Source organism: Ruditapes philippinarum, unplaced genomic scaffold, assembly GCF_026571515.1.
Source record: "Ruditapes philippinarum isolate M1 unplaced genomic scaffold, ASM2657151v2 ctg120_1_1_1_1, whole genome shotgun sequence".
NCBI lineage: Eukaryota > Metazoa > Mollusca > Bivalvia > Venerida > Veneridae > Ruditapes > Ruditapes philippinarum.
Window position 1 is genome coordinate 260,060 of NW_026860913.1, and position 13,608 is coordinate 273,667.

The 13,608-nt window shown below is 31.3% G+C and overlaps 1 protein-coding gene across 1 annotated transcript; it reads right to left on the reverse strand.

Annotated features, from left to right (window-relative positions):
- Nucleotides 1–526: 526 nt before the first annotated feature.
- Nucleotides 527–2,694, reverse strand: LOC132713910 (ADP-ribosylation factor 4-like). The gene is made up of 2 exons (XM_060696618.1): nt 2,305–2,694; nt 527–1,178 (listed from the first exon to the last, which is right to left on the reverse strand). The coding sequence occupies exons 1-2, from the start codon at nt 2,580–2,582 to the stop codon at nt 752–754; spliced, it is 705 nt and encodes a 234-aa protein (XP_060552601.1). The 5' UTR covers nt 2,583–2,694; the 3' UTR covers nt 527–751.
- Between the last annotated feature and the right edge of the window lie 10,914 nt (nt 2,695–13,608).

The following is a 13,608-nucleotide window of genomic DNA, read 5'->3' on the forward strand; positions in this document are numbered from 1 at the left end:
TGTCCTCATTAGAATATAACAATAATAGTAATTTTTTTTATTATACACGTCATAAATATTACAAAAAATAGATATACAAATACAATGTTAAACAAAAGTGTGATATTAAAGTCATGCTTAGTATTTGAAAACTAAAAAAGTTATGCTCCATCATTGCTTTAAATTATAAACCAACTATTTTAAAAAACTGAACACAATTACTTTATCTTTGAAAATCTCAACAACAATTTCAGCTTAATTTTTTAATTTTGTTGAATAATCATAACATTTGCTAAGGTTCATGAACATATGAATGTATAATGAGAAAAAAATAAGGATAAAGGGACCCCAAAATACGACATAAAAAAATTTAAAATTTTAGTTATATTAACGAAAAGCCTTTAAGCAGAGTAAAAATTTTCCGAAATTTTTATCCCTTTTACAAGTTGTATGGAATGTGGGAAGACCAGCGATACTACCCGCCTAAACAAATTAAATTTGATACGTCATTTATGTAAAAAATGATATACAATCATGTTATCGACGATGGTGGAAGACACACACTATTTATAACTTGCAATTTGATTTTTACACTATTATATACCTAATGTCCTTTCATATACATGTACGTATATATATAATGTCCAATCAACAATTCTCTGGTCATTCCGCCGAAATTGGATCTTTTGTTTTGTTATACAGATATTTCTATTATATAATTAATAGATTTACATACATGGTTTCTTCTATTTCATAGATAGTATTACCCTCGTTACTGTCGAATAACTGGCCGACAAACAAGAGTCTTTTTAAGTGACTCAACGAATTTTGAAAGAAAACCCTTATTTTCTTTATCGCCGAGCTGTTGGTCAGATGTGTCAGTCGTTCCGTTGTTATTTGTCCCAGCAAATATATCCAATGCCATCTTTTGTTTTTCATTGGTTATCATCTGATCCGAGAGCCAATCAAACGCTTCAAACAATCCGTTGTCTTCTTTATCAGAAAAATTGACACCATGGACCTTCCAGTGTCTATCAATGAAGCATTTTTCTTTCCCAAATTGTTCCCGGATATTATCTAGTGAAGTTGCGCGCGAGTCGTCGTGATTATTGGCGAGAATAAGGACAGGTACCTCATTTGGTAGAACATCTTCCTGTATCTTCTCGCAATATGCTTTTATAGTTTCATCCACTCTGTAACTGAAAATAAGTAAGTTTACACTTGCTGAGTATTTTTGAAACGTTTAACAACACTTCTAATGCGAACGGTATTTGTATTCACTATATCTGTAGAAAGAAAATTTACAAAAAGGCCCTTCATGTATCAACAAAATGATAGACACAGTTTACTTCATATCAATCTTCATGTAAAACGTGTAAAACGAATAGTGTCTCAAGTAAATATAAAAGCTGTTATTTGGATATTTTATTGCTAAACTTTTTTTTATTGAAAAATAAGTTGTGACAAAATTGCACCAGAATTATATTATGTCAACGATATTTTGCAATAAAACTGTCAAAGTAATTGTTAGTTACGAAATCAAACACACAGGATTGATACATGTATTACAAAAAAAATTACAGCAACAATTTAAGCAAAACTGGAACTGCTGTTGACAACGAAGATGTGCAGGTAGGCCTACTGCATGCAACCATTCTATCATCATTTTATTTTGCAAAAAGATACAAGTGTTTATGAGAATGGAAATAAATGTTAAATCAAATCAGTTTTCCGAATGCGAAATTAAACACTACATATTACCATTCATTATCATATGTTATAGACAGCAACATAATAATACCCACATAAAGCTATATTTGATTATCGGATTACAAAACTGGATGTACAACGAGTTTTGTAATTAATTAATTGCAATACTCGTTTTAATTTGCAGAACTTGGCTGGCCTAAATGATAACATGTTAAAATTTGAACATTGTTAAATCCTTAAACTACAGATCATGAATAGTTTTTTTCCTTTATTTCAAATTTAGATATGAACATGATTATCCATATTAATCTGCAGGCAGATTACAATTTTATCGAAATTGTCAAATACCTTAATGATTTCAAAGTATTTTGAACGATTGCAAGCTACGAAATTAAAATCAAGGATTTGATCCTCAATGTTGGGTTAATAAATCATAGCAATACATAACCAGGTTATCGGCCCTTATTAAAAGGTGATGTAATGACCATTGATTTGATTGAATTATTTGACAAAATCTAACGAAGTACTAAACAATACAATTGCCAAGGTAATTCCTTTGCCAAGGTAATTCCTGTACCATTATGTACATTTTAACGTAAATATAAACCCACTTACCCACAACAATCCAAAACGAATACAAGTCCCTGTATGGTAGCATAGTAGTGTGGTAACAATGGGCGTATTGACATTCTGCCACCCAAATCTAGAGCTGTCATTTCTACATTTTTATATCGTAATACTTCTGCGAAAACTCCTTCTCCCGCCACAGTTAAACTTACTTTACCCAGCTTCAAACTATGCAGCACATAAGATTGTCCAGAATCTTCATGTCCAATTATCAATATCCGTACATTTTTATCAGCAAATAAACGTTTAAAAACCGAATTTCCCATTTTATTTTCAGTGTATTATATCGTTTATATTTTGTTTTTATCTACACAATGTTTGAACTTTACTTGAACTTGTAAAAATGATGAACTGGCTACAGATGCAAACTGTATAGTATATATGATCATGTAAAAATAGATTTCTCATCGCTGGTATATTTATAGAATGTGTTTTATGTTCTATTTATAGATATGACGGACGGCGTAAAACAGTATTGATTCTGTCTTAGTTTGTTCTGTTTATGAAAACGTGCATATTAGTTGTATAAATTTACATTTAACTATTATAATATAGATATCTACTTCAATTAACGTCGGCGTCCTCTTCGATGGATGGACATTGTGTGCGTATTAAGAACGAACTTTATGTATATATCCAATTTTCACGTATATTCACTTTTCAAAAAGAATAGAAAACTGAATTGAGGAATTCACGACTTTTACTTTACTTATTTACTATTTCAACTTCATGAATATACGATTAATTGAGTTCAAGATCTCATCTACGTGATTTTATCAATGAACTTTCAAATTATGGTATAGTTTTCCTGATTGATTCGTATGGTAATAAAAACTCTTTAAAATTAATGGTTACATCAATTAATGCTTATTATAACTTTTTACAAAAATTTCAGAATCGTCGAACGAAGCAATTCAGTGGAGGCGTGCATTGGTAGTATATATTAAAAACAGTATTTGTAGGGGTATTTATGTAATTGAAAATCATTTCGAGTTATATGGCTATATAGCTAAATAAATCTATATCTGGGTCGATGAATCACCGGCTTATAACTGTATAAATGATGATCTTTTTGGTATTTTTATACAAAACGATGTCTAATGTCTAATGTTATGAAACGGAAGGGATTATATATTTGATAGATTATTGAAATGCTAGGGTGTGGAATGGGGGACAGGAAAGACTACATAATTTGTGACAGACCTGTTCATTTTATAGATTATAATAAATGTTATATATTATAATGAATATTGTCCGGAAATGTACATAATAATTTTGGTATTAAGCTACTAGATTTGTGTAAATCTACCTCTTTAAGAATTGCTAGCAGTAGACTTTATGTGTTGTTTTACATATGCTTGTACAACTGATTCGAACGTTATTATTTACTGCTACACGAGCAAAACTTAAACATGATTAAATATTTTTCTATTGAGTGGTCACAACACGCATCACGCACCCATTACTTTTAATTTGGCATGTAATTTTATTTGTGATGGAAATGATAGTCAATACGAGCGAATCAGTATTAAATGGAAAAGTGACATTCGTGATGATTTTAGACGTAGTCATATTTCTATGTTACCGAAAATGAATAGCATTACTGACTGTGCTGATTTCAGAAACAGATCTGAAATTAACAATTATATTGAACAATTTACGACAATTACAAATGATGTTGCAGAACTATTGCTTCATAAAACATTGTGTTTTATATGATACGTCTTGCTTTGAAAATCGAAATGTTTCGATTGCAAATAATGAATAAATTATGTTAAAGCTGTAAATATATTCCATTCATGTAAAAAATGATGAAAATAGAGTATTCATGTGAATATTAATCTGTGTTTAAAAATATTATACAAGTAAAGAAACGAAGATATAAAATAGGTAAAATGAAAGAAGTAGAGCGCCTGCGCCATTGTAAACTCAGATATTTCTGAAAATATTTTATAAGAAAAATAATTTACATGCAAATAGTAAAATTAGTGCTCAGAATTTTATAAATAAATTATATTAAATTAAATAAAGTGATTATTTGCCTGATAATTATAATAATAATGTTGAACACTTCTCTAGGAATCATAATGTTGTAAATGAAAAATGTATTTTTGAAGAATTGGATTCACCAATAACTTCTCGTTATACGTCAAATTGCGGGCGATCAGCATCTTATTTAATATGTTATTATCACATTTGGTTGAAATATTTAACGGTATATTGGATTACGGTGTATTTTCAGATCAGTGGATGAATTAATGGTATTTTCATGTGACGTTAAAAATTATAGAGGTATTAGTGAGTTGTTTTTCAAAGATATTTGTAGCTGTCTTACATAAAAGGATATCTTAATGGGTTGAAAATAATAATGTTGTAAGATATGACTCAGTTCAACTATTGCTGCAATATCTGTACTAAATGCTATAGTTAGTAAATTTCTTTATGAAAATGAAAAAATTACCATATGCTTTAAATTTATTTATTTAAAAAATAGCATTCGATGGTGTATATCGTAATGGCCCGTGGTTTAAGCTTATAATGTTGGTGGCAAAACGTTCAATATTTTACGAAGTATGTCAGAGGCTGTAAAACCTATCAGATTATTTCGAATGTTTAATACGATTAAAACAAGGGGAGGTAATGTCCCATTTACTTTTGCATTTTTTGTAGAAGATTTAGACTTATTTCCCCTAAATGATAAATTCTGGTATTAGTTTTGATGATGTCATTTGCAGATGACGTGGTCACCTTTAGAAAAAATACTTCTGACTTACAAATCTTGATTAATTATTACACGTATTGTAGTACCTGGGGATTATATGTAAATCTGGATAAAAGTAAATTTGTTGGTTTTAGAAAACGCAGGCCTTTAAAGCATGATGAAAAATGAACTTATAACAATATGCATATAAAAGTTGATTCTAACTTTAATTACCTTCGCACAGTTTTTAATTATACCGGGAATTTAAACCTAAGCTAGGAGACCTTGACTGGTAAAAGCTTAAAGGCATTAAATATACTGCTTGCTAATACCAAAGGCATTTCATTAAAGCCAAGCACCATTTGTTAATTATGTGATGCATTTGTTGGCTCCTTGTTAAGTTATGCTTGCGAGATATGGGTTTTTAATAAAAGTAAAGAAATTGAGAGAATTCATATTAAATTTTGTAAGTCAATACTCTATGATAAAGATCCGGTAACACAATTTTTTATGGTTTTATATCATAAATATCATGCTCAAATACAGCATTATTTATAAAGATATTACCGAATTGAACATTTCATGTAAATAAAGGAGGTAATAAAAAATTTATTTTCTATAAAATCTAAGTCAAATTTTTCAATAAGAAATCATTAATAAATGCATATATTATTTCAATGATTACATGGAATATGAACAAATATTTGCAGTACATATTTAACATATTCTTCTATGTTTGAAAATTGTTTTATAAGCACAATTATATACATATATATAATTTCACTTAAATGTGGTATACAACCTCAATTAAAGGATCATTTAACAAAGTACTAGCAATATGGCTATTTATGGTGAGTTGTTCATTAACAGATATGTAAGGATTGTAAAATAATGGCTGAAATTTGTAAACTGTAAATATATATCAATCAAAAAGATGTAGAAAATAATATTAAATGATTGTCAAAAAGGCAAGGTAAATTAGATATCTAAAGTAAAATTTGTGTTACAAAATAATGGGTTTTTATATACGTATCTATGGAACAATCCTGATATTATCAATATTCAAGCGTTTTCTTCATTATTCAAACAAAGACTAACGGACCAGTTTGTTCAGTCATGGACTGCAACATTGTCTGCTAGTCCAAGTTTGTGTACTTATAAATTATTTAAAAACTGTGTATTTAAAAATATTCTAATGCAACAAAACACTTCATCATGCTCTTGGTTGTACCATTTTACACTTTCGTTTCAAAGGTTTTTCGAGGGAAGCTTCCGTATCCCTCCAAAAGGGGGACTAAAATTTCAAAATTGTACTATCCCCATTTCCCAAATTTAAAGTTTTTTCGGGGAAAACGCTTTTAAAGGGAAAAATTTTCACTTGCGCCTGCTTACCTGAAATCCTTGATCAAACGTCTTAACTTGTAAATATTGTAATCAAAGGAAAATAAATATGTCACTTTTATCTGCATTTCATTTCGCCGTCTGATTGTATAGTTTGTGCCTCAACAAAATTTACCGTGACATTTTATTAGAAAACTATCAGCATACTCGTATATTTTATGTTACAGGTACTATGCATTAAAATTTTTGATTTTATTTTTTATTATTCATTTTTATCTAATTTATATTTTACTTTTATTTCTTAAGGTACGCTTTAATGTCGGTAATATGTTATAACAAAAGGCATAAGAACAAATACAGATAGGAAAATCTAAGTTAACCAATCTACGGTAATCGCTTTAACAAGATAATTAATCCTATTTCAGAACTTTCGATAGTAAATGTTACGAAAGAAATTTTAACACTATCAGTAACCATAAGTTGATTTGTCATGAACTTACAGGGTTTCAGTTAACACTTTTATTAACAAGTAAACAATGTTTCATTGGATGATTCCAAATTTTGTTACACAAAATTAAAATTGATTGGTTAAATTAACTAAGGGAATTAAGGGTCACATGATGTACAGTAAAATTGATTGGTCTATTATTGTTATGGAAGTTGTTGTTCTAAAGTCCTTTCCTCTGAAGAGCCATAGATTGTATGACTCTGGTTGAAAATAGTTTAAAAAATAGTTTGAAAATAAATTGAGGAAAAGGGACATCTTTTTGTATTTTAGGTAAGTCAAATATTTTAAGTTAATGTTAAGAGAATGTTGTACTTTTGTAATTTTTGGGTGTTATAACTTATGTTCTGACTTAAATGTACATGTAATTGTTTTATCTACATGTATAAAGTATTTAATATATTACTTTCTTAGATAATAATTTAAGATTTGTTGTTGGTAGCACTTGGCGTAATTGTTTAAACTTTTTCGTTCAACTAGTCGTTCCGTTTAATTTGACCAGTTGGCATTATTTAATACTGGAGAAAAGTAAACATGGCGCTTTCTGTCAGTAGAATTTATTTCCGGAAACTTTATATTGTTATTATTTGGTGAGAACTTAAGTTTTAATCTTTATAATATGTTAGAAGGCAAGATGATAATAAATAGGAATGAAAACATGTAATAGACTATGAAATCATCATCTTTTGTTTAATATAATCAAGTTAAAATGGCATGTTGAATGAAACTTATTGAAATCTACTTTCACTTTGTTTAGATAATTTGTTTGTGTAATATAATTCTATTATAATGTCAATCTTTAATATATGTTTATGTTAATATTCTATATATGGACACATAGATTGTATGACTCTGGTTGAAACAGTTTAAAAAATAGTTTGAAAATAAATTGAGGAAAAAGGACATCTTTTTGTATTTTAGTTGTACAAGAATTCCCCTAGTAACAAAGCAGAACACTTGGTGGGGTAGTGGATGATTCTGACCTCTCAAATTAGCAAGCGAGTAAGCAGTAAAATCAGCAAGCGAGTAACAAATGCCACTTTCGTCTAGACCGTCAAATTATAGTTTGAGAAGTGTACAAACTCCGCCTGTTGAGCCAGAACAGCCACAAAACCTCGGTTTGCCATCATCAACAACACGTGAACCTGGTTTTTTTCCAATGGCAGGTGCATTTAGAATGGAGGATTTTTACGGGGATGGGACAAAGGATATTGTCCGTTATCTGAGACGATTCGATGAATACGTTAGAGCAACGGCTCTTAAAGATGAACAGGCTGTAGCATCACTTGCCTGGCATTTGAAAGGCTTGGCAAGATTATGGTACGAATCGCAAAACATATGACCAGAAAGAATAAATGAACTGAAAGATATGTTGGTTGCAAAATTCAAAATTGAAAAAGAAGCAAGTCTAGATATTTACACTATTAAACAGTAACCTGGTGAGACTTTGAACCAGTTTTTAAATAGGCTTGAACAAGCCACGTACATCAACAACATTCCTGAAAATGTACAAGTGCAAATCTCACTTAAAGGAATGGAAGGGATGGTTGGCCAGGCAATGGGGGCGCACGCTCCAAAAACATTACAAGAAGTTCGAAATTTGGCTGCCAGGATGGGGGATATCCATGGAAACATAGGTGGTCGTGCCCAGATTAATGTGACAGAAACTTCTAAAGTTGAACAGACAGTTGAGCAGTTGGTAGCAGCTGTAACAAGGTTGACAACAGAAAAAAACCGTGAAGGAAACAATAAAGACAGACACTATAAGAATAAACAACAACAGGCTGTTCCGTCATGTCATCGTTGTGGAGGTAGGTGCTATTCTGCTAATTCTTGTAGAGCAATGGACAAAACATGCTATAAATGTAATAAATTGAACCATTTCGGCAATAAATGTAGAAGTTCAAAATTCGTGCATAACAATAATAGTTCTTTTAACAAAAAGTCTTGGAACCAGTCAAAAAATGCACAATAGGGGTGCGTGCCTGTCTGCAGGTCACAGCCAGGAGATAGGCATAACAGTATAGTTTACAAACAAATTTATAACAACTTAAACGGTGCTAAAACTAAGGTAAAACAAACAAGATTTTATGAAAGAAAGTCTGATAGTGCTAATGTGTCATATATTGATCCAAAATTTTCAACTATAATGACTAGAAACACAGTCTCTGTTAGTATTAATAACACAAAAACTAGTGCTTTGTGTGATACAGGGTCATCAATTTCATGTTTAAGTGAGTCCTTTTTTAACAAAGCTTTCTTTGATAAGAAGCCCAAGATAAGTGAGTCAAAAATTAAAACAATAGTAGGGGTTGGTGGAACACATCATGCTGTTAGTAGGAAGTAAATTTAGATATAAGTTTTGGGACTGTTACCTTGGCTTCAAAATTTTATGTTATCAAAGATTTACATCATTCTGTGATTTTGGGCATAGATTTTATGGAAAAACACAAGGTTTCTTTGGACATAGCCTCGAAAAAATTTATTATTCATGACTTTTTGAAAGTGTGTTCTCTTAGCACAAATACAGGTTATGCTAGAACTGTAAGATCTACTAAGATACTCCCTCAGGCCGAAGTTAATATTCCTGTGAAAATATCAAGAGTGAAAAAAATATGATAAACAAGATCAACAAGGAAAGGCGGCGTTCAATGAACGCAACCCCTATATGACCCAGCAACAAGAACCAATGGCAAGGAGCTCAGGCGGACCCCAAAACTGTAAACTGAAAACTGGTTCAAATGTTTTGTTAGAACCTTTAGTGTCATTAACTCATAAACATATGTTAGGTACTAAATGCCTAGTTCATGTAGAAAATGGAAAAGCTGCTTTAAGAGTAGTTAATCCTACTAATAAAATTGTCTATTTAAAATAAAATAAAATTTTGGCAACAGTTTTAGAAGTAGAAAAAAAATCAGTATTTTCAATTGGTGAAGTTGACAAACATTCACTTGAAAATGAACAATGTTTAGGCATTTCAGACATAAAAACAAATTCAAAACCTAGTAGTACATTAGATTTTAATCTTAAAGATTCTGATTTAAATGATAACCAGAAAAAGCAGTTATTAGATCTTTTAAACAAAAATAGAGACATTTTCTCAGAAGGATTACATGATTTAGGTTGCACGCATTTACAAACTCACAAGATTGAAACAGGAGATGCAATGCCGGTAAAACTACCAGCTTATAAACAAAATCCTGTGGTAAGAGAAGCAACAAGGGTTTGGGTACAAAAAATGTTAGAAAACAAAATTATTGATGCAAGTTCTTCAAATTGGCATTCACCAGTTGTACTTGTTAAAAAAGCAGGTTCTGATGAGTATAGGTTTGCAGTTGACTATAGGAAATTAAATAAGATAAGCAAACCTCAGGCATATCCCTTACCACGCCTGTCAGATATCTTTGATGCAATTGGGGAATCAAATTCCCAGTTTTTTTCATCTCTTGACCTTGGTAAAGCATTTTGGCAAGTACCTTTAGAGCAAGACAGTAGGGAGAAAGCTTCATTCATTTGTGCAGAAGGAATATTTTCTTTTAGAAAAATGCCATTTGGATTATCAGGGGCTCCAGCTTCTTTTCAGTCGCTTTTAATGAAAGTTCTTAGTGGTATCTCATGGAAATTTGTTCTCTGTTATGTAGATGATGTTATCATTTTCTTAGCCTCATTCAAAGAACATCTCAGTCATTTAAATGAAGTGTTTAGTCGATTAAGACAAGCTGGTCTGAAACTGTCTCCAGGTAAATGTTACTTTGCACAGAAAAAATTATTTAGGGCATGTAATAAGTAAAGAGGGAATACAAGCAGATCCCAGAAAAATTGAAAAGGTTCAAAATTTATGTGCTCCAACAAATCAAAAAGGTGTAAAAAGCTTATTAGGTCTGACAAATTTCTATAAAAAATTTATTAAAGGTTACAGTAAGATTTGTGCTCCATTGTTTCAATTGTTACAGAAAAATTCTAAATTTGAATAGACTGATGACTGTCAAAAATCTCTTGATACATTTGTGCTCAGCACCAATTTTGGCATTTCCAGATATGAACAAACCATTTATATTAACTTGTGACGCATCTCAGTCCGGTCTTGGTTATATTTCAGGACAACTAGATAGTAATGGCAAGGAACGGGTCATTGAATATAGTGGTCGTGCTTTGCAGGCTGCTGAGAAAAATTACAAAGTATCAGAAATTGAATGTTTAGCAATAGTGTCTGGTGTAAAGGCATTTAGAGCTTATTTGTCAACAGACATTCCATTTACAATAATAACAGATCATCAAGCACTAAAAGTATTAAACTCTGTTACAACTTCTCAGAATGGTAGAATAGCAAGATGGGCATTATTTTTACAAGGTTTTAAGTACACAGTACACTACAGAAAAGGTGAGTTGAATAATGCAGATGCTTTATCTAGACTTTTTCCTGATACATCTGATAAACAACAAATTTCACTAGTTACCATATCAAATGATGCAGAAAAAGACAGTTCTGCTACTGATAAACCATCAGGAGTAGATGTTTGTACCTACAGACATACTGAAAAGGAGGTAAGAACAGTTTTAAAACATACTAATATTTCGGACAGTAAATATTTAGAAACAACATTCGAATATACGGGATCCTCTACAGTGCTAGAGATACAAACTGACACAGAGACAAAAGATGAATCACCAGATGACACCGGTAAGTTGATATTGATGCAGAAAAACTGCCCAGATTTTGTTAATATTTACAAATATATGAGTGAAGGGGAATTGCCAACAAATCAAAAAGGTGTAAAAAGCTTATTAGGTCTGACAAATTTCTATAAAAAAATTATTAAAGGTTACAGTAAGATTTGTGCTCCATTGTTTCAATTGTTACAGAAAAATTCTAAATTTGAATGGACTGATGACTGTCAAAAATCTCTTGATACATTGAAAAATACTTTGTGCTCAGCACCAATTTTGGCATTTCCAAATATGAACAAACCATTTATATTAACTTGTGACGCATCTCAGTCCGGTCTTGATTATATTTTAGGACAACTAGATAGTAATGGTAAGGAACGGGTCAATGAATATAATGGTCGTGCTTTGCAGGCTGCTGAGAAAAATTACAAAGTATCAGAACTTGAATATTTAGCAAAAGTGTCTTGTGTAAAGGCATTTAGAGCTTATTTGTCAACAGACATTCCATTTACAATAATAACAGATCATCAAGCACTAAACGTATTAAACTCTGTTACAACTTCTCAGAATGGTAGAATAGCTAGATGGGCATTGTTTTACAAGGTTTTAAGTACACAGTACACTACAGAAAAGGTGAGTTGAATAATGCAGATGCTTTAACTAGACTTGTTCCTAATACATCTGATAAACAACAAATTTCACTAGTTACCATATCAAATGATGCAGAAAAAGACAGTTCTGTTACTGATAAACCATCAGGAGTAGATGTTTGTACCTACAGACATACTGAAAAGGAGGTAAGAACAGTTTTAAAACATACTAATATTTCGGACAGTAAATATTTAGAAACAACATTCGAATATACGGGATCCTCTACAGTGCTAGAGATACAAACTGAAACAGAGACAAAAGATAAATCACCAGATGACACCGGTAAGTTGATATTGATGCAGAAAAACTGCCCAGATTTTGTTAATATTTACAAATATATGAGTGAAGGGGAATTGCCTAAAGATGAAAATCTGATGAGAAAAACAATGTATGACAAAGAGTTTTATGAAATTGTGGATGATGTTCTCATACACAAGTATCAAAATAGAGGTAAGAAAAAACCTACAGAAGATAAGGTTCATAATACAAACTGCACTTACAAAGAAACTTAGGGTGAAGGTCATGCAAGAATATCATGATCACAATGGTCACTTTGGAGTCAAAAAGACTTTTACTGAAATTCAAAATAAATATTATTGGCCACATATGTACCAAGAAATACTAGATTTTGTGAAATCATGTGACATATGTCAAAGAGCAAAACATACTACACATCAGGTAAGTACTCCTCTGAATCCTTTACCTGTAGTGAATGTATTTGAACGAATGCACCTAGATATCATAGGGCCACTTCACAAAACAACTGATGGATTTGAATATATACTTGTCTGTGTAGACAGTTTCTCAAGGTGGGTAGAGGCATTTGCATTAACTAACCAATCTGCTGCAGAAATAGCAAGGGTGTTACATAATGAAATATTTTGTCGGTATGGGGCACCAGTGTCTATTGTTACAGATAGAGGACAAAATTTCCTCTCCAAACTCATAAATGCAGTATGTAAAATTTACAATGTCACTAGACACCGCACAGCTAGTCACAATCCAAAGGCAAATGGAAGTTGTGAAAGGCAAAATGCCACAATTATCCAGACATTACGTATGTATATTGATAAAGATCAAAAGAACTGGAACATGTTTTTACCAATAGTATTGCAAGCCCTTAGGTCATCACCAAACGTTGAAACTTCAGGATTTAGCCCCTATAAAATGATGTTTGGAGGTGGAATGAGACTCCCTATGGATGTAAATCTAATACCAAGAGAAACATAAGGAACGGAAGCTAAGCAACATATACAATCCTTGTTGCAAAGACTTAAGGTAATACATAATATTGCGAAACAAAACACTGAAACTACTCAGCAAGAATCTAAGGTAAGGCATGATTTAAAAGCTCAACCCTCTGATTTCAGACTTTTAGAGCAAGTATTATTGAAAATTAACAAACATACTCCAGGTCTTACATCTA

What these genes read in the sequence shown, in the direction of transcription:
- LOC132713910 (XM_060696618.1), bottom strand. Translation starts at nt 2,582, where the DNA reads ATGGGAAATTCGGTTTTTAAACGTTTATTTGCTGATAAAAATGTACGG. An exon ending in TTCGTTTTGGATTGTTGTGG is followed by an intron (nt 1,179 to 2,304) that starts GTAAGTGGGTTT and finishes ACTTATTTTCAG; the next exon opens with TTACAGAGTGGATGAAACTA.